At 35.1% G+C, this 23,677-nt stretch overlaps 1 protein-coding gene across 5 annotated transcripts in view; it reads left to right on the top strand.

Annotated features, from left to right (window-relative positions):
• The window catches only part of DIAPH2 (diaphanous related formin 2), a 151,309-nt gene that overhangs the window by 32,102 nt on the left and 95,530 nt on the right, over positions 1–23,677 (top strand). For all 5 annotated transcript variants that reach the window (XM_085544581.1, XM_085544579.1, XM_085544578.1 and 2 more), the window contains 8 exons: positions 565–675; positions 1,539–1,657; positions 2,599–2,715; positions 3,662–3,777; positions 5,118–5,182; positions 5,719–5,823; positions 7,030–7,797; positions 10,982–11,096. In XM_085544581.1, the coding sequence (XP_085400707.1) occupies positions 565–675; positions 1,539–1,657; positions 2,599–2,715; positions 3,662–3,777; positions 5,118–5,182; positions 5,719–5,823; positions 7,030–7,797; positions 10,982–11,096 (1,516 nt within the window). The remainder of the gene's footprint in view (positions 1–564; positions 676–1,538; positions 1,658–2,598; positions 2,716–3,661; positions 3,778–5,117; positions 5,183–5,718; positions 5,824–7,029; positions 7,798–10,981; positions 11,097–23,677) is intronic.

Raw genomic sequence — 23,677 nt, 5'->3', positions numbered from 1 at the left:
AACATCTTTTACTGAACTCGGTATTTCCCTGGAGTCCCATTTAAGAACTTACATTGTGCATCAGTGCTTTGGCACTGATGATTTTGTCTACCTGTTTTAAAATTAATTAAAGCACAGCTGCTTAATTGAAGCATTAGCCAGTAGCGTGAGACTTAGTCATTTTGCAGAAATGCCGTACAGAAGTAGACACCTGGTGATGTGAAATAATTAGTGATTTTTTTTTTTTCCAATGATTTTTGATTCCAGTAAAACCAGATTGTTTTCAAATTAGTACATACTGAGGAAAAAGAGGACTTGTAGTGTGGTACTGTAGTGTGAAATGAAGCTTTATCCTTTGCAGCTGATATAATTTTGAAGTCGCAGAAGCACTAACAATAGGAAAATAAAACAGTATTTGATACAGGTTAAGCTAAATGAGGTCAGGGGGTTGCCTGTCTATGACAATGAGTAACATCCATCACTTGATATTTGTTTTTACAAAGTAAACTGGAGTAGTCAAAGACAAAAGTACTTATTTGCATTGTATGCATACTATAAGTTTTATGCCTCTTTTTCCAACAACAGGTAGCCTGCATGCAACTCATCAATGCCCTTGTTACATCTCCGGAAGAACTTGATTTCAGGATTCACTTGAGAAATGAGTTTTTACGTTGTGGCCTGAAGAAAATATTGCCTGTAAGTAGTTTGCATGTAGGAATCGATCTCTGTAAACTGATCGTGGTTGTTGAAGGTGACAAAATTGTTTTATGAATGATTTGGAGTGGGGGAGGTCCAACACAGAAGGCCTGTCAAATTTAATTTGCTTTTATTCTACATAGTTGCGGATAATTTTGTTACCTTCAGTTACGAGTTAAGATGCAGTAACTTAATGATAGTTGAATCAAGTCAATATAATAGCAGAAATTGAAGTAGTCATCAAACTGAGCATGGTTTGTAATGTATAAGTTACAATATCTACATTGAGCTCAGGTTGTTAATTCTGAAGGAAATTAATGTCAGAAGTATAGGAGGATTGTTCTTTTTTTGTTCGTTTCTGTGCTTACGGGGTTATTTTTCAAGAAACTGAAGTGCTCAAAGATTGTGAATAAATAAAAAGTTAGGAAGATGCATGTTTCTCTGTATGAACACATAATATGTTTTTCTGGTTCTTAAACACTGGAATCAATATATGTTCCACACTAAAGAAATTTTAAAAAAATATTAACTTTCATTTCATACATATCTGGTACGAAAGTTCTGGGTGAATTTTCATTTAAAGCATGGATTTCATTCGCACCAGTGGCGTTTTGAAATAGTGCTTTGATTTTCTCAGTCAGAAGCTAAACTTGACTATTATATTTATTTATTTTTAAGTGAATTTGTGCGCATTTCTTAAGGAAAAGATTTGCTTTTTACCCCCAGCTACAACTGTGAAGTTTTATGTGTGACTTCTCAGTGTACCATAAATGTTTTTGTTCCATGGTATAGAATAACTATTAATAACACAAGTTGTCGGCATATCTCCTGTGCACTGTTAATTTTGCGATCTTGAACACTAGGCCTTGAAAGAGAAGGAGAATGAAGAGCTTGATATTCAGTTGAAAGTGTTTGATGAGAGCAAAGAAGAAGACTTAATTGAACTGTCGCATCGTCTCAATGATATCAGAGTTGAGATGGAATATCCTTTCAAGAAAATAAGAAAGAAAAAACTGTTATTACATAGATTAGTAACTTTATTAAGTAGACGGTAGAATGTTTTATTTACAGTCGTTTTATCACACATATATTATACAGGAAAGTACCTTCTTGAGTAGGTTTCTTTCCACTGTTTAACTTGTTGGGGTTTTTTTGGTGTTTTTTAATATCAATTGTTTTTAGTGTGATTAATATTTAAATATGTGGGTTAGATAAGTCATTAGGAACTCAATTTTTATAATTATATCTTATTTAGTTTTACTGAACCAAATTCCTTCTTGTGATGCATGTAGGTACAGAGTAACAGCCATGAAACAATATAATTTTTGAGGAAAAGGAATTAGATATCCAAGTTGAAAAAAATTTTAAAAGTAGATTGTGAAGCATGAGATGCATGTGTTCTGTTACTTTGAAGAAGCAATGGATTTGAATTTAAAATGATGCAAGTTTAGGATAATTACTTTCAGTTTAAGTTGGAAAGGGTAATGGCTAGTACTGAGGAAGCAAAAGAATGTCTGCTCAACCAATGAGTGCACAATAAAAATAAACAATGCTGCATTATGGAATGCATAGATTTCCTATTTAAGAAATTAAAAGGATTGTTTAGTAAGTATTTGCTGGTAACCTGGCTTACTTTATCATGAAAAATGTTGACTGTGAAATATGCTTACAGGATTCTAAGTAAGTATGTAGGGTAATTTTTCCTGGTAATAATGGAAGATGTTTTGATGATTTAATAGAATAAAGGTTCCATGGATAGTTTTATCAAAAGTATATCTATACTAGTAAGGGTAGCATTTCAGAGTTTTAACAGGTTTTACTGGAGCAGTATGAACGCTCACATAGGTGAACTGTTTGTGGGGAGGCAGCATTTAAATTATTTTCATTTTTTAGAAAAATCTATTTCCTTAACAATGTTCTCACTGATGTGAATGAAGTATTTCAATTTTTGTACAATATGTTGAAAGATACTTCTTCTGAAAACCGCTTTTTGTCAATTCTACAACACTTCCTTCTCATCAGGAATGATTACTATGTCCGGTAAGAGTTCGATTTTTTTGGAGGTGGAAGAGGGAAGAATAGAAATTGAGTTTCTCATGAGTGCACATCAATAGTTGCTATGAAGCTGATGTGTAATACCGTATTTGCCTTTCCAGTCAGGCTTAATTTTATTAAGATTGCATTAAGTATAAGAATGCTTCTTAAAAAAAAAAGAACTCAAACCTTAGTCTGTCTACCAACTTCATCCTCAAATCTGTTATTTTGTTGAGCAGCTTTTTCTTTAGTCATGCATGATTGCTTCTTGATCTCAGTGAACTTAAAGTTACTTGTATAGCTAATAACTCAGAATTTTCCAGGATAGCTTGTACTTCCTGTTTCAGGTGTAAGCTTCTGTTCACTGTATATATACCTCATAGTGTCCTATCAGTGCTGAAGTCCCATGTATGTAACTTTTAAGAATTATTTTTTGTTGCAATTCAGTTATAAAAACAATTGACATGTAAGATAAAATGTAGAAGTTAAATATAACCTGTGAAGTATTCATTTTACGTAAGCGTGTGTATATACACATATGTAATTATGTGTCTATATATAAAATATTTGGAAGTTTAGAATATCATCAGTTTAGGCTTGAACATTTCCTACTTTGTGAAAATGAAGAAGCATTGTACCCTGTACTCTGTGTTGGTTAGAAGCAGTAATTCTGAGCGTAGAATTCTTTACTGTCAGAGCTTCTTGATATTGTTTAGAGAAGTATATTGAGCAATTATGGAAACAATGAAACAATTTTGTAAGTAGTTGAATATCGATACTTTTTCAAGTGGTGAAGTTCAATGTATTGAGAATATGTTAAAAAACTACTGGAGCGTGTATTGAAAATGCTAAAGTAGTTATTGTTCTAACAGCTTTATTAGCCCCACCTGGATGCACAAGTTATTGTTCATGTTCTTATTCTGTGTTTTTTTCTTTTTGTTCTGTTCTTAAGACCTCAGTATTACAAGATAATTGAAGAATGCGTATCACAGATAGTATTGCACAGCAGTGGCATGGACCCAGATTTTAGTTGCAGAAGAATGGATGTGGATTTTACTCACCTTATTGGTTTGTATACTATGAGCAACTTTATAGTGTCTTCCTGAAGTGTATTTTCAGTTTTCTAGAAACTACAGGTATACCTGTAGAAAAGTCTAGGTCAACATCTGTAGCCTGGAATAAATGATTGAGAAAAGATTCTTTCTACAGTGATGTACTGAATATATATCTTTATTTGATAGTCTTAGTAATAGAAAATTACTTCTTCATAAATGTTATGAATTTTGGGTCTTTAACAGATGTCAAAAAATTATATTAATGTTACTGTTAATGAAATGTAAACTGTTATATGGTTAATTCTAAGAATGATTTCCAAGTAATTGAGGTTAAGTTAAAGCAGTAAGTTAGCATCTACGGTCACTCAGTATATGTGACTTGGGGAAAAAAAAAAAAAACTTAATAAATACCATATAATTCAAATGGCAGTTATTAACATCAAAAAATGGGTTTTAAGCATTTCTTAAGGTCGGTGGAATAGGCTGTATTCTTGAGATGGAATGGCGTTATTTGGCATAAATGTATAATAGAAGAAAATAGTTATTCCTTGAGAACATCTTAAGTTAAGAGTTGTTGTTTTTTTTTTTTATTATAGTAAAATGAACTTAGAAAAGATGTTGGTTGTGTTGACATTGTGGGGGATGGGGTTGCGGGTCTGGACAGAGAAGAATTACTTTCTAACAAGTATCATGCATATCTACAAAAGTGCATCAGTGTATCTTTAGTTTTGTTCTATTTTTGTGTATTGGCAGATACACAAATCTATTTTGTATCTATTTGTTTATCTGCCTGTTCCTACTTGTAATCTAGTTTTGTTCACATTGCTTATAAAATATTTGTTCTTTAGTCTCCAAGAAAAGTCAGGAGTGCTTTGTACCACTGTTGAGTGAAGCAGTCTGTGCTTTACAATCAGATCAAATTGTCTTCACCTCTGAACTTTATTAAAGGAAGAGGTTTGATTTTTGTATTCCTGATTTTAAAAGGTTTGAATTCTGACTTGAAGCCTCAGAAGTAACTATTGTTTCATGCTAGAGTGAAGATCCTTTTTCATCATTCGTTTAGGAGTAAAATATGATTACATACAAACTCAAATCTGCTAGAGACAGAGCAACTGTGATGGTTCACCTTTAACTTTATTGGTCACATGTTTTTCTTCACTTCTTTTTATTGTCAAACATTTTGCTCATCAAAATAATTTATCAAACATTTGGACCTATCAGCCTAGTAGTTCATTATGTTTTTTTCTCTTGATTTTTGTGTCATGAGGTCATAAGGTAATTATGTTCAAGAAAGGACCTAAGAATTATGATGTTTTAGCTAACTTCGGTTTGGTGATTTTATTTAACTTTCAGATGCATCTGTAGACAAAACTAAAATAGAAGAAAGTGAGAAAAAAGCAGCAGAATTTTCCAAGAAAGTAAGTACTGGTTGCCACTCATCTCAAAGTATGGAGCAGATGCCTGAGAAGGATACCATAGGCTTATTGTACAACAGAGTCTTAAGGGGAACTGGGAAGTAATGAATATTACAGGATGAATGTTCTTTCATAGTTGAGAGCTCTGCAGGCCCTTCTGTGCAAGGCTCTGATTCTGACCTTCCCTGAAATGAAAAGCAGAAGAATGCAATTCGCTGCAAATATTATTCAGTTGAATTCATTTACTGTACAGAACTGATGGGGAAAAGTTCTACTTGTTATCATTTGGGTAAAGTATACTTGAAAAAAAGTGTATGTGAGAGGAGGGAACATGGTAGTTTAAACTAGTGGCTGGTGTCCCTGCCTGTGGCAGGGGTTTGGAACTGGGTGACCCTTAAGGTTCCTTCCAACTGCAGCCATGCTGTGATTCTGTGCTTCATGGATCGTCTTCTAGCACTGGCTTAGGACCTGAGGAAACTTAGCTAAAGACATTATTGACAAAAAATGAACAAACATCTCTGTGGTCGTTAACTTCACAGTTTGATGAGGAGTTCATAGCTCGACAAGAGGCACAAGCAGCACTTCAGAAACGAGAGGAGAAAATCAAAGAACTTGAAACAGAAATCAAACGGTTACAAAGCCAGGTAATAAAACCGAGTTAGAGTAAGTTCTTCAGTTGAAAACTGTTTGTATGGAATTAAGAATAAAATGCCTTACAGAATATTGTCTCTATGGAACTTGAAACGTATGTTTTAGTTGTGTTTGTTTATTATTAAGCTAGTGTAAATTAATTAAGCATTTTTCAAATAGCAGCATGTTCAATATATTTCCTTTACTGAGAAGAAATTTCATTAGTTTGACTTGGGTTTTTTTTTCTCCAGGTAAGGAGAAAGGGAAGGGAAAGTGATGCTGAATTTCAGCAAAGTTGATTTTACTTGCATTCATCTTGATTGAATTTTGCTCACAAGCACCAAAAATATGTCTTAATGATCTATCCAGGATCACTTGTGAGGCAAAAAGGGATGTTGTATTTTACACTGTCAACACGTTTATTGGGTGGTTCTCGTTTAGTGAGTTAACCTATAGGAACCAGCCTTTGGTACCAGCAGTTACTATGGTTTGTCAGCTTTGCCTCACTGAGTTACCTGCTACTCCTTGAGTCTTAGACAAGATCTGCCTGTTGCCTTTTCTTCTAATTGGAGCTAACTTGGTGACTATTGTCTTAATTCCTATTGCATAATGGGAGGAATTCCATGTTATTTTATAACCTATTTGCCCTCTTTTTCTGGTCAAGATGCAGGTCTACTACTATTATTTGTGTAGCCTTATCAGAGCACAGGCTTTCTTATTTTAAAGTAAACATGTTACACTGCTTTTAACAAAATTGCTGTTTGTTGTGTTCTTGGTTATCAACATACGTCATTCCTGTAACCTGCAGTCTCTTATGGTTTTTATTGCTGTTTTCATACAAACTTATGTTTATAATTAATTCAAACCCATTTTAGTGTTTGTTACAGATCTATACAAGAAAGCCAAGAGTTGTGCTTTTTTTGTTGTTTTTTTTTTGTTTTTTTTGTTTGTTTGTTTGTTTTTTGCCAAATCAGTTATTAAGCCAACTATACTATTGTTAATGCAGTTGAAATTTTTAGGTGCACTCAGATTTATCCCTAACCATTACTTCCATTAAACTAGAATCAGTTAATAATTGTGTAGTGAAGGAGCATGAAAATCCATGAGTTCAATGTATTACGTAAAATTTTTGAGATGAAACATCAGCATAGTTGCTTCAAATTCATATTAAAACTCTTTCCCTCCTCAGATGAAAAGCAAATTGCTCTGTTAAATTTCAGGATCCTCCTGCAAGTGTGAATGTGCCACCTTCTACAGCATCTCTGCTACCTGGTAGAACAGTGCCACCTCCACCGCCTCCTGTATCCAGTGGGGGGATTACCTTGCCACCACCACCACTACCAGTGTCTGCTGGGTCTGTAATTCCTCCTCCGCCTCCGCTGCCTGGTGGGTCCGTAATTCCTCCTCCGCCTCCGCTGCCTGGTGGGTCCGTAATTCCTCCTCCGCCTCCGTTGCCTGGTGGGTCCGTAATTCCTCCTCCGCCTCCGTTGCCTGGTGGGTCCGTAATTCCTCCTCCGCCTCCATTGCCTGGTGGGTCTGTAATGCCTCCGTTGCCTGGTGGGTCCGTAATTCCTCCTCCACCTCCACTGCCTGGTGGGCCCATAATTCCTCCTCCGCCTCCGCTGCCGGGTGGACTTGCAGCAACGCTGCCGCCACCACCTCCTCCACTGCCTGGTGTGTCCTCAATTCCTCCTCCGCCTCCACTGCCTGGTGGGTCCTCAATTCCTCCACCACCTCCACTGCCTGGTGGGTCCTCAGTTCCTCCTCCACCTCCGCTGCCCGGTGGGTCCTCAGTTCCACCTCCGCCTCCGCTGCCTGGTGGTGGAGCAGTACCTCCACCTCCACCACCTGGTGGGCCTCCAATAGCACCATCTCTTGGAAGTTATCCGTTTGCTCCTGTTCCAGTGATGCCAGCATTACCACATGGAATGAAGGAGAAGAAAAAGTACAATGTGGAAGTATCTATGAAGAGAATCAACTGGTCCAAGGTATTACTATGTTTGTTTTTCTCCCATTAATTAAAAAGTGACTTTTGAGGTAGAAGGTAATATGGTAGGGTTTATAATAGATTGTTGGTAGTATTCGTGATACTTGGGGAATTCTCTTCATCCTTTATCCAAAATACTTATTAATCACTTATGACTTTTGGTTTTCAGGGATACCTTACATTATGGGGAAAACTTGCAAGGATTTTATCCTGCCAAGAGCCCACAACATCTTGTGTTCAGAGAATATGGTTAGCTATCAGCTGTTAAAATGTTTGAGTAATACTGGGTCAGTTATGATGTGCATATCTGCAGATGTAACTTTTAACTGCCTTCTTGGGCAAGCACTTCAGAAGTTAAAAATGTCTTGTTCAAAGTAGGTTTATCAAATAGTCACTTAACATGTACTTAATCGTGTTACTACTACTTTCAAGAGGTTGAGTAGGTTGGAGTGTTTCTGGGGTTTAGGAATTTTGGAGTTGACAGCTGAGTGGAGAACTGTTGGGAATTCTTTGTTTATGAACCTTGACAATCTGGCAGTTGATGGAAGAGTCTAGAATTAAGGGATGACTACAGCTGTGTGTGCATAATTGAAGCAGATATTGCTAAGTCATGAGAAAAAAATGTTGCAATAGGAAACGAATTTAGGGAATTTACTTGAGTCACTTGGAATAAAATGCAATGATAAAATAAATAAAATAAAACTTGGTAGGAATGTATATATGGAATTTTAAAAGACAATGCAAAGCAGAGTTCGGAATTTATTATTATTATGCTCGGGGATAAGTAATCCGTGGGATCCTTAAGATGAATTTTGTATATACAGTAAATGATCTTATTGCTTAAATATTGAAAGTTGACCAGGCTTTCAGAGCCTGTAATTTTAAGTTTGATGTTGTTTCAACTCGACAGTTCTCTGGTTATTCTTTCTAGGAACATGCTATTGGGGGGGGAAAAAAAAAAAGTCTGAGCGAAACTGCTGTGCTGGCAAGCGATTGTGGATTTGTTTTTTATTTCCTTTTAAAAGCCTTGCATGAAATGTAAGAATATGACTTTCCTCCCCAAAAAATAGTGAGAAGACACTGGAGAAAGAATTGTTCCTTGTAAAACAAGCAAACAAAAAATTTTATATTTTCCATATTAATGACTATACAGACTTAAGCTACTAAAACATTCTGCTAGGAAAATGTTTTCATATGTAGTAATATTTTGATATTAGTTCTTTGAATAAATACAGTAATAAACTATAGATGAAGGCATCTAATTAGGAAATTAAGCACTATTTTGTTCTTGTTCTTTTGTTCAAGTGACAACCTTGTTTGAAAAGTTTTAAAGGTGTTTTTAATTTTCTTTGTCTTTCCTGTCAATGGTAGTTATACTACAAAGCACATCTTAATGGTATTTTTCATGAATCTGTTTTTAAGATAATTACCTTTTCTCTGAGAAAGGTAAATGCTTACACTTAATGCAGTGCTTATCAGAAGGTAGTAAAAGCAACAGTATTACTTAAACATGTGTTACTGTAGACACTGGGGGTTTTTGTATTCAGTAGTGCAGTGCTATCTGTCACTTTCATCTTTTAACTTTTTTCAAATAAAATAAGCTATCCAAATTTTTACTTCATTTAGCAACATGCAGTTTTAACATTTAACTTGTAGGTTATTGCTCTATTAGAGCTGTGAAGTTGACGTCCCTCCCAATTTATTTTGAGTTTTTAATGAGCTATTTCTTGGCAGAATTTTCTGTTTAATGATGGACAGAAGCTAATTTTATTCTGACATAATTCTTTTTCAAAAGAATTCATTGCAGTCTATGTGAAGATTATTTCTTTACATGTGGGGTTTCAGATAATGCACAGTAGACTTAGGGGACATACACAGTGATAGGTAAACATTTTTTTCTGTTTTGGCCATGTCCTCACAAACCTATTTTCATGATACAGAATTACAGAATTGTAGGTGCTGGAAGGGGCCTCTAGAGGCCTTCATGCCCATTGAGCATTTCCAGAGAAGGAGACTTCATGACCTCTCACTGTAGCCTGTTCCAGTGCTCCATCACCCACCCTTACCATGAATAAGTTCGTCTGCATATTGGCGTGGAGCTATCTGTGCTTCAGTTTATGGCTATTTCCTCTTGCCCTGTCCACACAGACTGCAAAGAGGTTGGCTGTTGTCCCTTTGTTTCCCACACTTGAACGTTAGTAAGGTCCCCCTCTAAGTCTTTTTTCAAGGCTGAGCAGACGTACCTGTGGCTGCTGTGGGATCCATGGAGTATGATCAGTGAGTGAATGCTCACTGGATTTCCCTTCTGCTGAATGTTTTTAGTTTTGTTAGTATTAAAGCAGAGTGTAAATCTTATGACTCAGATGGGAAAGTACCATTCTATTAGGAGTAGTGGAAACTGAATTGTAACTTAGCATAAATTTGCATACCTAGGTGCAAAACCTTTTTAAGAAGAGTTTCAGAGTAGTTTGCAACAAGTAGTTATCTAGGAGCATCTCATTTAGAAACCTACTAGATTGGTTATATCTAATAGTTGTATGTTTAAAGAATATTGGTGTCTGTCTTGTAATGATACTTCCGTAAGTATTTATCTGGAAGTTAATACCTATATATTATATATATCTATATATATATCTTCCGTAGGTATATATATATATATATATATATATATAGATAGATAGATATATATAATACCTATATATTATATATATCTATATATATCTTCCGTAGGTATTTATCTGGAATGTTAGCTGTTTTCTGACTAGTTTCCTGCTTGGGCAGGGTTATGGCCACTGGGAGGAGCTATGACACTGCTCGAGTGAAACGTTTGGGCACCATTGTCTTTTGCTGAATGTGAACCTGCACAGTCTAATGTGTTTATATTTAAGCATACTTCATTAAAAATAAATAAATAAATCTTAAGATATAAATACAAACTTGAGCAATGTGCTTCAAGCCAGTTTGGGGAACTTGTTCAATCAAAGATTGTGTCCAAAAGTTGTGTGGATTGGGGGCATTTTGTATCACTTCCTTCTGTTTAGGAAGCTTCTTTAAGAAATCATAATGCATAATACATCCCTAAACTCAATTCAGTCCAACTTTCTTAGAAACTTTTTAGAGCTGCCTTTAATTTTGCCATTAAAAGTGATAATTATTAACTCTGTAAGTGATGTTTTTTCTTTCAGATCGAGCCGTACAAGATAGCTGAAAACAGCTTTTGGGTAAAAGCTGAAGAAAACAAATTTGAAAGCCCAGAACTATTTGCAAGATTGGCAGTCACCTTTGGAACGCAAATGAAAGGTACTTTCTTCTAATTCGCCTCATGCTTATAAAGTTATGTCATGAGTTAAAGCTGTGCAAGGGTGGCATATTTATTCTTTGTACAATGTTATAGAACCATAAAATGCTTTAAAGCAGGAAGGTGATGTGCAGTGTATATTTTAGCAATAGCCATCTATTACAGGAATTGCATCTCACGCTGTGGTCTTGGATAGTAGCAGTGATATGCAATAGTATGTCTCAAATCTGCATCATATGTTGCAGACAGATGTGAATCTTCAAATTAAATCTTAATCTAAATTCATATCCTATAATCTTACCAGGTTCTTTTTTGCTTTCCATTTTGGGATGGTTTAATGTCTAAAATGAATGTACACATATTGCTGTGGTAAATCAAAATTCTGTACAACTAAAACAAAGACATAAAATTTATCAATTAAAATATTCCCTTAAATAACTAAAGTGTTCTTAATTCTGTGACACCAACTGTATTGAAACCATTATTCTTTTGAAAGTTTTCATGTATATTTGGGGTTGTATTTTTGTTGTATTCTGTTGGTTTAACTTGGGAATGATCAGTTAAGAACTGATTGATCGTATCAGGTGAAGGAGCTATCTGTCTACAGCAGAAACTACACTCTTGTTCCTTCTTTTGGAGTTAGGTTCAGAATTTATTGCAAAGCTTTTGGTCAATCATTCCATTCTCCCTCAACTCTCAAGAGCATGTAGCTTTTGCACAGCTGTCTCCTTGAAGTGTTTTATCTCCATAGGTATTTACTGATCAGTTACACTAGTTTGAGACTTTGCAGCTATGAACTATTGTCTTGGTGGGCTTTAAGTGCAAACTGGATAAACTTAATATCTGCCTGTGTCATATCTTGGAGACATAAGTTTTACTCTTTGCATTTGCTTTTTTTTTTTTTTTTTTTGTAATGTGGAATACTGTATGGAGTTTTCATTTAAGAAAAATTCTTCTTGAAATATTGGCCTTAAATTAATATTTAAATGCTTTTTATTTAAATATTATTTATTATATAGTATTATTATACTATTTAAATAATCTAAGCATCACCTTCCCTGAAAGCTATGTACTATTTAAGATAAATTATACTATTACTGGCTTTGGTGATCAATGTCTAAATAAGTTTTCTGTAGAATGAATGTGTGAGTGAATACTTTAAACTTTGCACAATACCTTAGGAAAGTGTCAGATATTTTACAGATTTTTACTGGACTGCCATGTGGAGAGGCTTTGTTTAACTACTGGGGAGAACAGTAAAGTGAAAATAAAAACTGCTGGAGCTTTCATCAAGTACAAGTGATATCATTCATTATGTCAGCTAAATAGCTTTTCTGCTAATTGCAAATGCCTATAGATGAATTAAAAAATACTTCAGGTTCATCGCATGTTAAAAGGCTACATAGCTTTGCCATAAGGTTAAAGTAATGTGGAGTTCATTGCTGTTTTTTTTGTGATGGCAAACCTAGTAACCCATCATGGAGAAGATCCCATGATAGCAGATAATATTTACGATAGATTGAAGGCCTTCTTAATGCAAGTGACAGGATTCTGCCTTGAGCTGAATTCTTTCATCAGCAATGTGAAGAAATTTTTTCTGAATTCCTGAAAAAGCTTCTTCATTAGAAATGCTGGGGGAAAATAAAACCCTTCTTAAAATTTTGACGTAGTTTTCAGTTTCATTTGTGAGGAAGTTGATGTTGACCTAGTTGCACAGTTAGAAAACTGGGGGGAAAGAGAAGTGGTCCCTTACCCTTTGCCTTTGATCACCAGGCTTATTCGTTACCAAAATATTAAAGCATAATCTAACATGGATTTTTTTTTTTCTTTGTTAGTCCTGTTTTTTTTGGTGTGGTTTCTCAGTATATTGCAGGAGCAGTAAAGAAATAGAGATGCATTTTATATCCTTTAGAGAGCAGTCAATATATAAGCAAATACATGCGAAGTGGGAGAAGAATAACAGTCTTCAAAAAAAAAATCTTATTCTGATGGCTTAGTGTTTACATTGTATTCCATGAGAGTGAGTAAAAACTGAAGTAAAAGACAGTGATCCTTGACTAGTAAAAACTATTTTATTTGAAAACAGAATATTGATCTAACTATATTTAAACAATAAGTATGGGGTTGCTTCTTTATTTGCTGTTGCAACATTAGATATTTAATATAGATGTATCATGTGTGTTTTAGAAAGGTTTAAATTACTGCTAACACTGAAACTGTAGTATTCAGTCTATAAAATAAGTTATTGAGCGTGACTATGAAAACAGGGGAAGTGCTAAGAAGTATTCTCTGTAGGATCTAAAAAGATTTTGAGATCTTGGCCTTCGAACTGAGTTGATATCTAATAATTAAGGTTTTAGTACAATCTTGAAGGATTTGCTTCTGTTTTCTTCAAAAGAAATTAAGAATCTGAATACCCATTAAGGGTTTCTAGGATGAATGGACTCCAGGGTTTCAGATTTTCTTTGAAGATCTTACATGAATGTTTTGAGCTTGTAGTTGTCCTTCCAGATGTAGAGATAGAAATGGTGATTACAGCCTCATGGACCATTTTGACAAATAAATGATATTTCAGATCAGATATCTTTGGAAATGCATGGATGCCTCTTGTTTTAAAAGCTGAGTAATATTAAGAAGTGGGGCAACCATATACGTGTTTCCTTGTGTGGCTGCGCAAAGGATAAGGTTACAGATAGTATTACGTTCCAGCTAGTTACTTTTTCCTTTTGACTTGGTTAATTGTGAAACTGTATCATCCAGAAATTTATAGAGTAGTAGAAATGAGTATAAAGAGGAAGTGATATAAACTTAATGCACTATCATTATTAGCTGGATTAAATAGTGTTAAGCAGTTTTATATTTTGCTGCTAATCTTCATTCTACTTTTTAAATATAAGCAAGAACATTGGTTCCTGCCAATAACAGAACAATAGCGAATCTTTCAAATCATGTAAGCAAGTTGTTATGCTGTTTGACTAGAAAAGAAATTGGTTGGTTTTACTTTTTATGTCCTTAAGTGATATCAAACTATATAGTCAGCTACCTACTTGAGAGCACTATCAACAGCAGCATGATGGCTGTGAAATATGATCTCAAAGGCTGTATGTTGGTGTTCAGTGTTCTGCGTATCAAAGGCACATAATTGTGTCTTCTGTTAAGTAGAAATGAATGATCAAAATGTTATGGCACAAATAACTTTGTTATAATGTGGCAGTATCCAATGTATCTGGCCTGCTGCTATCAAAATCACTTTTCACTGTTTGATTGATAGTCTAATTGCAAAACGCTACAAAGCAAGTTAATGCCTTCTCCCTAAAGGATCATGTTAATTTCTGGCTCTTGTAATTTAGGTTGTGTATTTTGCCAGTCAAGAATGATAGTAGTACTCTGAAGAAATTAATTATGTGTACAGTAGATCTGTAAAGGTAGTAATTAGTACATAATAGTCTGTAACTACTGGGATTGTTCCAGTACAGAATTCATTATCCAATACAACTTATCTCAAGGGAAAACTCGTTGATCAGAATTCCGTTGCTTCTTTATGATGAGACTTAAAATATAATTCAACAACAATTTTGATGCATGTTTTGAAGATTGAAGTCAGGTTTTAATACCTGAGTTTGTACTTTCTACGTGGAATCTGATTGAGAAGGGACAAGGAAAAATAAAAAAAAACAAAACTTGTATGCCAAATATTATTGAACAAAACATTTAGGTTTATATTTTTTATATTTCAATATATTATTTTGATATGTTATTGTTTTGGCAATTAGTACATGAAAATTTAAATTCCTAATACTGAAGTCCTAGCTGTGGTATCTACATCTGAAGGCAATTTCTAAAACTTCTGTGGCTCAGTTTTAAAATGGTGATCAGGAAAAAGTCATAAAATCTTATTGTTGCCAATTATATAGCTGATTATTAAGCAGTAGCTTAATGCACAGTTCTCTGCATTCTTTATTTCTGTACTACCTCTTGTTCTTTTCCTGTTCACGCATCTATCAGATAGTGAGAAGAGGGAGGAAAAAAGGAAGTGAATCACCACTGCTGGTACAGATTTGTATGGAGTCAGTATGCAGGCTCTTGCTCATTGCTGGTGAAAGCCCATGGCTCATGGTAGTGACTGTGTTGAAAAAGTCTTCTGTAGCTGAGAATTTGCTTGATCAAATATTAGTGTTGTTAAGTTCTTTGTATCGGTTGCAGTTTCCATGGTGATAAATATGGAGGCATTATTTTCATAGAAACCTGTGTATATTAAGAAACCCATATCAAATTCACTTAATTCATTTAAAGCTTGTAAAAGTTAAGTTTTGTACAAAACTCCTGTAGCACAGCTCTCTATTTATAACTGTAGGAATACTAGACCCAGTTCAGTACAAAAAACAGTATTAAATGCAGTTATGTTGTGCTAGCTCCACTATAGGCACTATCTTGGTGAAAGAAAAAAGAGTTTAACTCATTGAATTTGCTTCTGAATTCCAAACTGCAGGTGGCTCCCTTGCTCTACTGGTTAATTCAGCATATCTTTTTCATTCTTTTATTACCCTCACATTTTCAGAAATCTGAATTCAAAGCAAAGGAAAATAACGCTTTGTGGTGTAGGCAACCAAGTACTTCTGTGTTTTAAAGGAATTTAATGTGGCTGACTGTTTATGTCAGCAGATTGATATCTGAGCTTCATATAGAAGTAGTCTGATTTGTTTTCATCTTTGAACGTGTTTGATTTATTTTTTGTCAACAATAAGTTCAAGCATTATGAAGTAAAAACAAGAGAGTGGTTTGCCATTCTTTGTTTTTCTCTTTTCAGTGACTTATCCCATTACCACTGTCAAATAGGAGATGGAATAGTTTCTTTTGACTCGGTGAACTGATGTCTGTAATGTTACTATTTCATATACATTTATATAAAAATGGATTTTTGGTGATTTATTTTTATTTTGTTATTTGCAAGGAAGGGGATCATTCTTAACTGATCTTAAAAGTAATTGTGTAACAGTGTTTCTGAAGAAAAAAAAGATTGGCTGTGAAAACCAATGAAACATTTCCTGCCTCTAAACTGCATTGAGCACTGTGAAACAGATAGTGATAATGAGTCTTTCCTTAAATATTAAGAAGAAAAAGGATGAGAGGAGGAAATAAAGAAAACAAAACACATTAGAACCAAGCAAACCTACATGATTTGTGTACAGGAGGTTCAGTTTTGTATTATCACAGTATCACAGTATCGTGCAGGTTGGAAGGGACCTTAGAGATCATCGGGTCCAACTCCCGGGATTCGAGCCTCCTGTGTAGCAGAGCGGCACTTCTACCACTTGCACCACAGGGGGATTCAAACCCGGGCCTCCGGTGTTGCAACACTGGCATTCCTACCACTGCGCCACCGGGGCACACTATTAGGTACTAAAATGTAATGTTTACTGCCTGACAGGTGTTTATTTTCTAAGCAAGTTTTTATATATGAGCAGAGAAGCATGGTTTTCAGATTGGCGTAAGAATGATGTATGTAGTTTTACTGCAGCTGGGATATTGCTCAGGAAAATCATAGATGAGGCCACCTCCTAAGAATTACTTCTGTTTTAGCACATGTGAATTCTTTAGAATGAGGAAGCCACTATGCAAATGGTAGATGTTCAGGGACACCCACTTTTGTTGTATGGATGCCTCTCTTACTGAAAAGAGAGGAGCACTCTGAAGCGGCTGCAGCAACTGAAAGTTTCCAATTAGGAGAAAATATTTGCCAGCTTCAGTCCTTCATATTTGATGTTGTAGATAAAATGGAATTCAGATTGTAGAGGATGTCTTGTATATATGTGCTTCCTGTAAGACCATCTTTTGGTTAAGAAACCTGTTGAACAGAAGCTGGTTTTGAAGACTTTTATTAAAATAGTGAAGAACTAAAACTGCTGCTTTGCTGTACAATAAATTGAAATTAGTAGTTTTCTCAACAAGATTCAGCAGTCAGATTCATGGAGGACTGCTTTCTTGTTTCCGGGTGCATAATAATTTTTTAATCTGAATCCTTCTGTGTAAAATACAGCTAGGCTGCTTGAATAATTTTAGGCATTTATTGGTTCACATCCAGTAATGTTTGGAAATCACTTGGTGACTGTAAATGCATAACAAACTAATGATCTCCCCTCTGTATTTTCTTCACGAAAATCTGATTTTTGGAAAGGAGCTGATTTTTCAGAAAACTGGGTGTGGGTGTTCTGGTGTATTTGTGCAGCGATGTTTTGGGTGCTAAAAATGTGGAAGATATTTGTGTAGAAATAGCCAAATGAGCCAAAATGAGACCTAAAATAATAATAATAATCTCACTTTTAATGATGTAGTGGTGGTGGTGTTTTAGTTGTGCTATCTCAATGTTTGGGTGGCAACATTCAGATCTTATGAATGTGTCAGACTGAGGTGCCCAGGAAGTAAAAGTGGAAGTACTGAGGAGCGATGGAGAAGATTCAATTTTGCCTGTTAAAAAAATATGTCAAGAGAAAAGAGAGGAGACGGTGAAATACATGTTTTGTTTTGTATTTTTCCTATATTTATGATCTCAGAAATCCCCATTAGAGAACAGTTAGGATTTCTACACAGTGTGTGTTACTGACAAACGTATATTCAAGACATTTGGAATTCCAGTCTTCTGTATGGTGACTCAGCTAGTGTGTATCAAGAACATATTGCCATATGCCTTGTTTTTCTGAGGGAAATAAAGCTTCTGTTTGCAGTGGTTTTATAAAGCACAGCAGAGGAGGAAAGGCAGGTTATGTGTTCTGAAATGTCTATTTCAGTCTCAGTGATGCAGAGCTCAAATGAACTATAGCACGTTTAATGAGCAGTTGAGGACAGAGACACATGTACTAAGCACACCAGGGAAAGGAATTGTGTACAAGGACTAATTAACATGAAATATGAATACATTCATGAAGTAGTCTTGATCTATAATGCTCTTACAGAGTATCTTTTTTTTCTATGAATTCAAAGAAAAAAAAATTCAGAAGTTGAGCTGAATCAAAGAATCTTTAAAGTGTTTGTTTTCAAATAAAAATCTATATGTATTCCTGGAATTAAATTTATTCTGTATGAATTGGTTAAAAAAAAAAAAAATGGCATGAAAGAATGGTTTCTCTAATGTCAAAGCAGGAAAAAGATTAAGACACTATTTAAGATTTTTTTTCATTTCAATTTCGTTTTTTACATAGGGAAGAAAGTCAGATAATAGGAAAAAAAGTATGTAATTTGATGCTATGCACTCAGAATGTGATTAAATAGACTATTCCATGTTGTTTTTGAGATGGTATTAACAACTTGTTTAAGGAAAAACTATCTATGGAAATTTTTCTCAAGTGTGATTAGTCTTTCCCTGTGCAAGGACATAGTGCTCCGAAAGTAATGCCTCCTATTTATTTCCACAGAAACTTCAACAGTTGCAAAGAGCACAATAAAAATATTTGTTAGTGTGAATTCTTAGCTATAAAATGCTATTTTTCAACACAGTCACCGCCATGAGCCAAGCAGATTTACCAGCTATGAGCTGAGCGTTGTAACACTGGTTCTTCAGCTGAAGTTCAGCCATGAAGCTGGGTGTTCATGGACTAGTTCTGTTTAAATATTTTGAAAAGCCAACCAGTGAAAACCGTACTTTTTCCCTACAACTCCATGTTAACTTTACAAAAACTGATCAATCTTTTTTGCTGACCCACCTCCTAAAAGGTCCTCATCTACTTTTGAGATCACAACTTGTGTTTGATTGTTCGCTATTGAAGCTGTAATATTATCAAGAGGTGCTTTGAATGGAATATCTTTCATTGGAAAAATGTCTGCTATGTATACATAGACTGAGATAGATCCATTATCTAAATGAATTAAGGCTCTTTGGAGATAGATACATTTAAAAAAAAAAAAAAAAAACTTTCTAAAGCATTGAGTGAACAATCATGCTATTAACATTCTAAATTTGTTGAGAAATTTAAAATAGTAGATACATACGCAGATAAAAAGTTAATTTTGTTGAGTTATTGAATTACTTGTCAATGATCCCTCAAGGATGTAAAGATGAAATTAAACAACACTTATGGAATCTGAAGCAATGAAGTGTTTTAAAGTAAGAATATAGTTTTTTTTCAAACTAATAAAAATTTCCCAGTGTGGGGAGGTGGGAGAAAAAGGAATGTGTGACTTAGGCTTTCTAAAAGAATGATATAAATATGATAAAGTGGCTGATTTTCATAAACTGATGTGAAAGTCTCTGGAGTGTTCTGGACTGTAGTTCTTGTGGAGGGAATTTGGAGGTTTTCTAAAAATTTTTTGCTTTTGTGATTAAAACATTTTTATAATTCGTCCTAAAACGTTACCTTTTTAGTAAATGAAGGTAAGCAAAGCATAAATTGAGTCTTAAATTTAAAATAAAATACAGATTCATTGTGCATAGGATTTAAATGTGCTCAGGGGAATAGTGAAGCCTATTAGTATGGTTGAGAGTTGTGTGTGATATGACTATCTTAATCTGCTTTTTTTTGGTGATGTAGGTTGGTTTAGTGATAGGGATCATTATTATTAGATTAAGGACCAATGTATTAAGTTTAGCAAAAGGAGTCAATGAGTGTTACTTGTAAGACATTTATTTCAGCTTTGCTTGCTGTTTGAACAGCCTTCTGCTTCACTGGAGTCATGATAGACTACTTGTATCTCTGCAGGTTCAAAGTACAAGGACTCTGTCCTCAGATTTCACATATATTGTTTTGGACATTGCTTATTATGGCCCAACAAGCAGTGGAAGTTTGCCAAATTAGGGAAAATCAGCTAGAGGTCAGCAAAAAGTCTCTGATGAAGCTGATGATGGGGAAAATAGGGAGAAAGGAAGAAATTGTATGACTACCTTTGATGGATCAGTGCATGCCCAGAGGGATATTACCATATATCAACATAAACTAATGAGTGAAAGACTGAATAGGTATGCCAGTGTAAAACATGTGTGTGTCTTAGCTGTCTAAATGTAGAACTTGAACTCTGATAGTACATGCTTGTTTTGTCAAGTCACCTGGTACATACTGTGAGGAATAAAGAAATGCTGCTTTCTTACGCCACACTGGAGTTAGAGAGTTCTTTCCAGATTTCAGATGACATTGGGTCCCCTGAGAGTAATCCTTTACTGTGGAAGTAATTTATCTTTTACCTCTTGAAGGCAGGTAATCATTGCATGTATGTTTACTGAGTGTGTGGGTGTTTTGAATACTCTTTGAAATACTGGGACTCGAAGAAATCTTTCAGGTCACATCTTTTAGAAGGCAGCTATAGAGAACTGTCTTCAGGCCAGTTAAGCCTGGTGTTTTTATTTTAGTGGGTGGTTGAGAACTTCTCAGCTTCTAATATTTCTGTTCTTCTTATGGAAGATATTTCTCCTGTTGTTTTTAATATGTCCCTGCTCAGGGCCATGGTTTAGTGGAGGGCTGTTAGGGTAGTATGTGTTAGGTTGTGGTTGGGCTCAATGATCTTTAAGGTCATTTCCAAACTGAGCAGTTCAATGATTCTAATATAATCTTTCCCCTATGAATATATACTTTGGAAGTATCCCTTTTAAGATTTTCCTATTGATATTTTTAATACAACTGTAAATTTCACCTAATTACCACTTTTATTAATAATACCTATTTTTTTCAGGCACAGTAACTTTTTCTTTTTTTCCTTTTCAACTTGAAATTAGTGGGAGAATGAAGTTCTTTTTAGGAATCATGAAATCAAAGTTCTCATATTTCTCAAGTCAACAGAAGGGTAGTGCCCCATAAGTTTACTGTTTAAGTCAGACTGGAATCAGGTTGTACCATGTTATGCTTAACTACAGAAAATCTTAAGATGATAAGCAGATGTAGGGATTGGAGATTTAAATATATACTAGTGAAACAGTTTTTTATGTGAATTTATTTTAAAACTAGATAGAAGTATCATTTTAAAGGGGAGGATATTTGATATATGCATTTGGAAATATGATTTCTAGCAATTAAACAGGAAATTAATAGTGCAGTGTGTGTGTGGGGGGGGGGGGGGGGGGGGAGCCACCTGCTTTATTTATTGTAAAGCTTTACTTGGTGCAATTAAACACCAAAGTGTAACTTGGTTGTATAATAAGATTTTTGGATCTTTGGATTTTTTAACTTCATTATTTCTAAAACTCATATGGAATATGAAATTCACATCCATGTCTTCATTGGAAAAGATATGCCTTTTATAAGCCTAGGTAAGAGGAACAGTGGCTGAACTTTCCATTTAAATATTTTTGCTCTAATAATAACTGCAATTCAGTTTATGAAAATCTTGATGAAATGTGATAGTTCTTCAGTGTTTTATTTTACTTTAATTATTCTTTGGTCTGGAAAATGCTGGACACTATTATATCTGGTGGTTCAGTGATGATAACCTCATATCTAAGAGAAGGGTAAATGATCAGACATGTGACTATGTGAATTAAAGCTGCCTTTTTAGGCTGTGTTTTAGATACTTGGACAGATATTTTCTGTGACTCACGTGAAAACTTGCCACGTTACAGTTAAAATGCATTGGCTAATCTTAACTGGTAACACGCATTGAGACTAAATGGCTACTCTTAGAGGAAGCCATCTTTTTTGTTTTTGTAGTGGATGTTGAAATATGGGCAGTGGCAAAGGGAGAAATAGCGTGGAGAATTCTGGGTCTTTGTGCCATAGAAATAATTATGGAGATAATGTGATAAAAGAGTTAATGGAAAAGGCTGCTAGCTTTTAGTTCAGCTTCCTACAACACATGGTACAACACAGTTAAGTAAGCCCACTGAGGATATTTTCAGTTCAGTCAGTTTGCCTGCTGTTTGATTTCTAATGCTCAGGATGAATACTTGCATGTATTTGTGACCATTTGTGTTTGCTTAATTGTTGCTATTTATTCAGTCCTCCAGGCATGTGTTGATAGAAGGCTGGAAGCAACTCCAGTACAAAATGTTTATTAAAGTATGCTTTAACTATGTAACTTAACTGCATGAGTTACTGATGCAGTTTGTCAAATGGCAGCTGAAAATTAGGCTATTTGCAACCATTTTAGGGCAATGTTAATAGAACAAAAATATTTAACATATTCCTTAAATGAGATGGAGAAATGCAATAGCAGTCACTTGTTCTAGAAGTGTAAATAAGAATACAGTACCCTTGCTGTTCTTTTAACAGAGCTTATTTATAAAACTAAGTCAGGAGTTTTCTCTTCCTTGGAGCAGAATACGTTAGGTTGATGTCACTTCCTCCGGCTTGATTACATTAATTAGGCAAAAACTATATGAGATGTCAAGAGATGTTCCATGTTTCTTCCCCCTGCTGCTTTTTTATCTTGTGATCTCAAACTAAGAACTACTTTCAGATCAATTGCTTGCTTTATTTGTAATAAAATTGTTTACTGTTTTGTTTCTTTTTTAATGCTGCATTAGCTATTTGATTATTCTGATTGCAAAAAGGACAGAGTGACAGCAGGAGTGCTTAATTAATTTTACTTGAGGAATTGATAACTGAGTGATTTTAGGTGAACTGGAAAATGCCAGGTGGCATTGGGAATAAACATGAAACCACACAGCTGCTGATCTGATTGACAAAGGGGTGTGGCCAGCATCTGTTAATGCTCCTGTATTCATCTCTGGATGTACAGGAAAATGGTTTGTGACATTTTCAGTCTGAATGACCATGTTGGAACCAAATATTTTTGGGTACCAAACTGCTTTAATCACAGTAAATGCAATTACGCGTATGAATGTGTGACATTGTACTTAACACATTCTGCAGGGGAGGTGATGCAGTCCAGGAGAAGAGTTGTGGTTTCAGCTGTGCTGAGCACTATCCAAAAGCAGGGCCCTGGCATCTCCCAGAGTCTTTTATGTGTGAGCCATGAAGTACTCTTAAGTTCCATCAGTTACAGTATTGGATAAGATTATCTCCTTGGTGACTGCTCTCTTCAACTTGCACTGTTGTTTTCCGATTTGCTATTGCCTTTGTCTGACCTTTCACCCATTCTAGACATATTTGCACTTATGATCTAGCTTTGCTTACTTGAACACACAGAAACTTTTCAGAGTTCCTGCTGTTTTTTGTACAAAAGCAATGGTTGTATTTTGTCTACTCAACTTGAAACAAGTGGCTGTTGCAAGTTCACAGTCTGAGCCAGCTGTGCTAACCAGGCCATGGGTACTTGCTGTGCTTCTGTTTGATTGAAGAAATTGTGTGGTGAGAAAATTGAGGGATTTATTGCTGGTGTATCAGTGGGGGGAGAGAATAAGTGCAAGTTTGAGATTACATTATGTACAGCTTTCCTTTCTCTCTACCTTTCTTTGACTTTCATCAGCTTTGACTTTTGTTGACAGCAGGCTCAACAAGAGCCAGCAGTGTGCACTGACAGGAAGGCAAACTGCATTGTGCAGTACATTACACACAACACAGCCAGCCGGTCAAAAGAGGAGATTATCCCGATACATTTACAACACTCTGAATATTGTGTGCAGTTTGGGATTTCACAATATAAAATGGGTGTTAAGGTCCTTGAAAGGATCCAGAGGATGGTAGCAAAATTAATTAAAGGGTTG

The sequence above is a fragment of the Coturnix japonica genome, chromosome 4 (genome assembly GCF_054131305.1).
Source record: "Coturnix japonica strain WE chromosome 4, WE-NBRP24, whole genome shotgun sequence".
Lineage (NCBI taxonomy): Eukaryota > Metazoa > Chordata > Aves > Galliformes > Phasianidae > Coturnix > Coturnix japonica.
The sequence above is the reverse complement of the archived record's forward strand: the minus strand, read 5'-3'. Positions and strand labels throughout refer to the sequence as shown.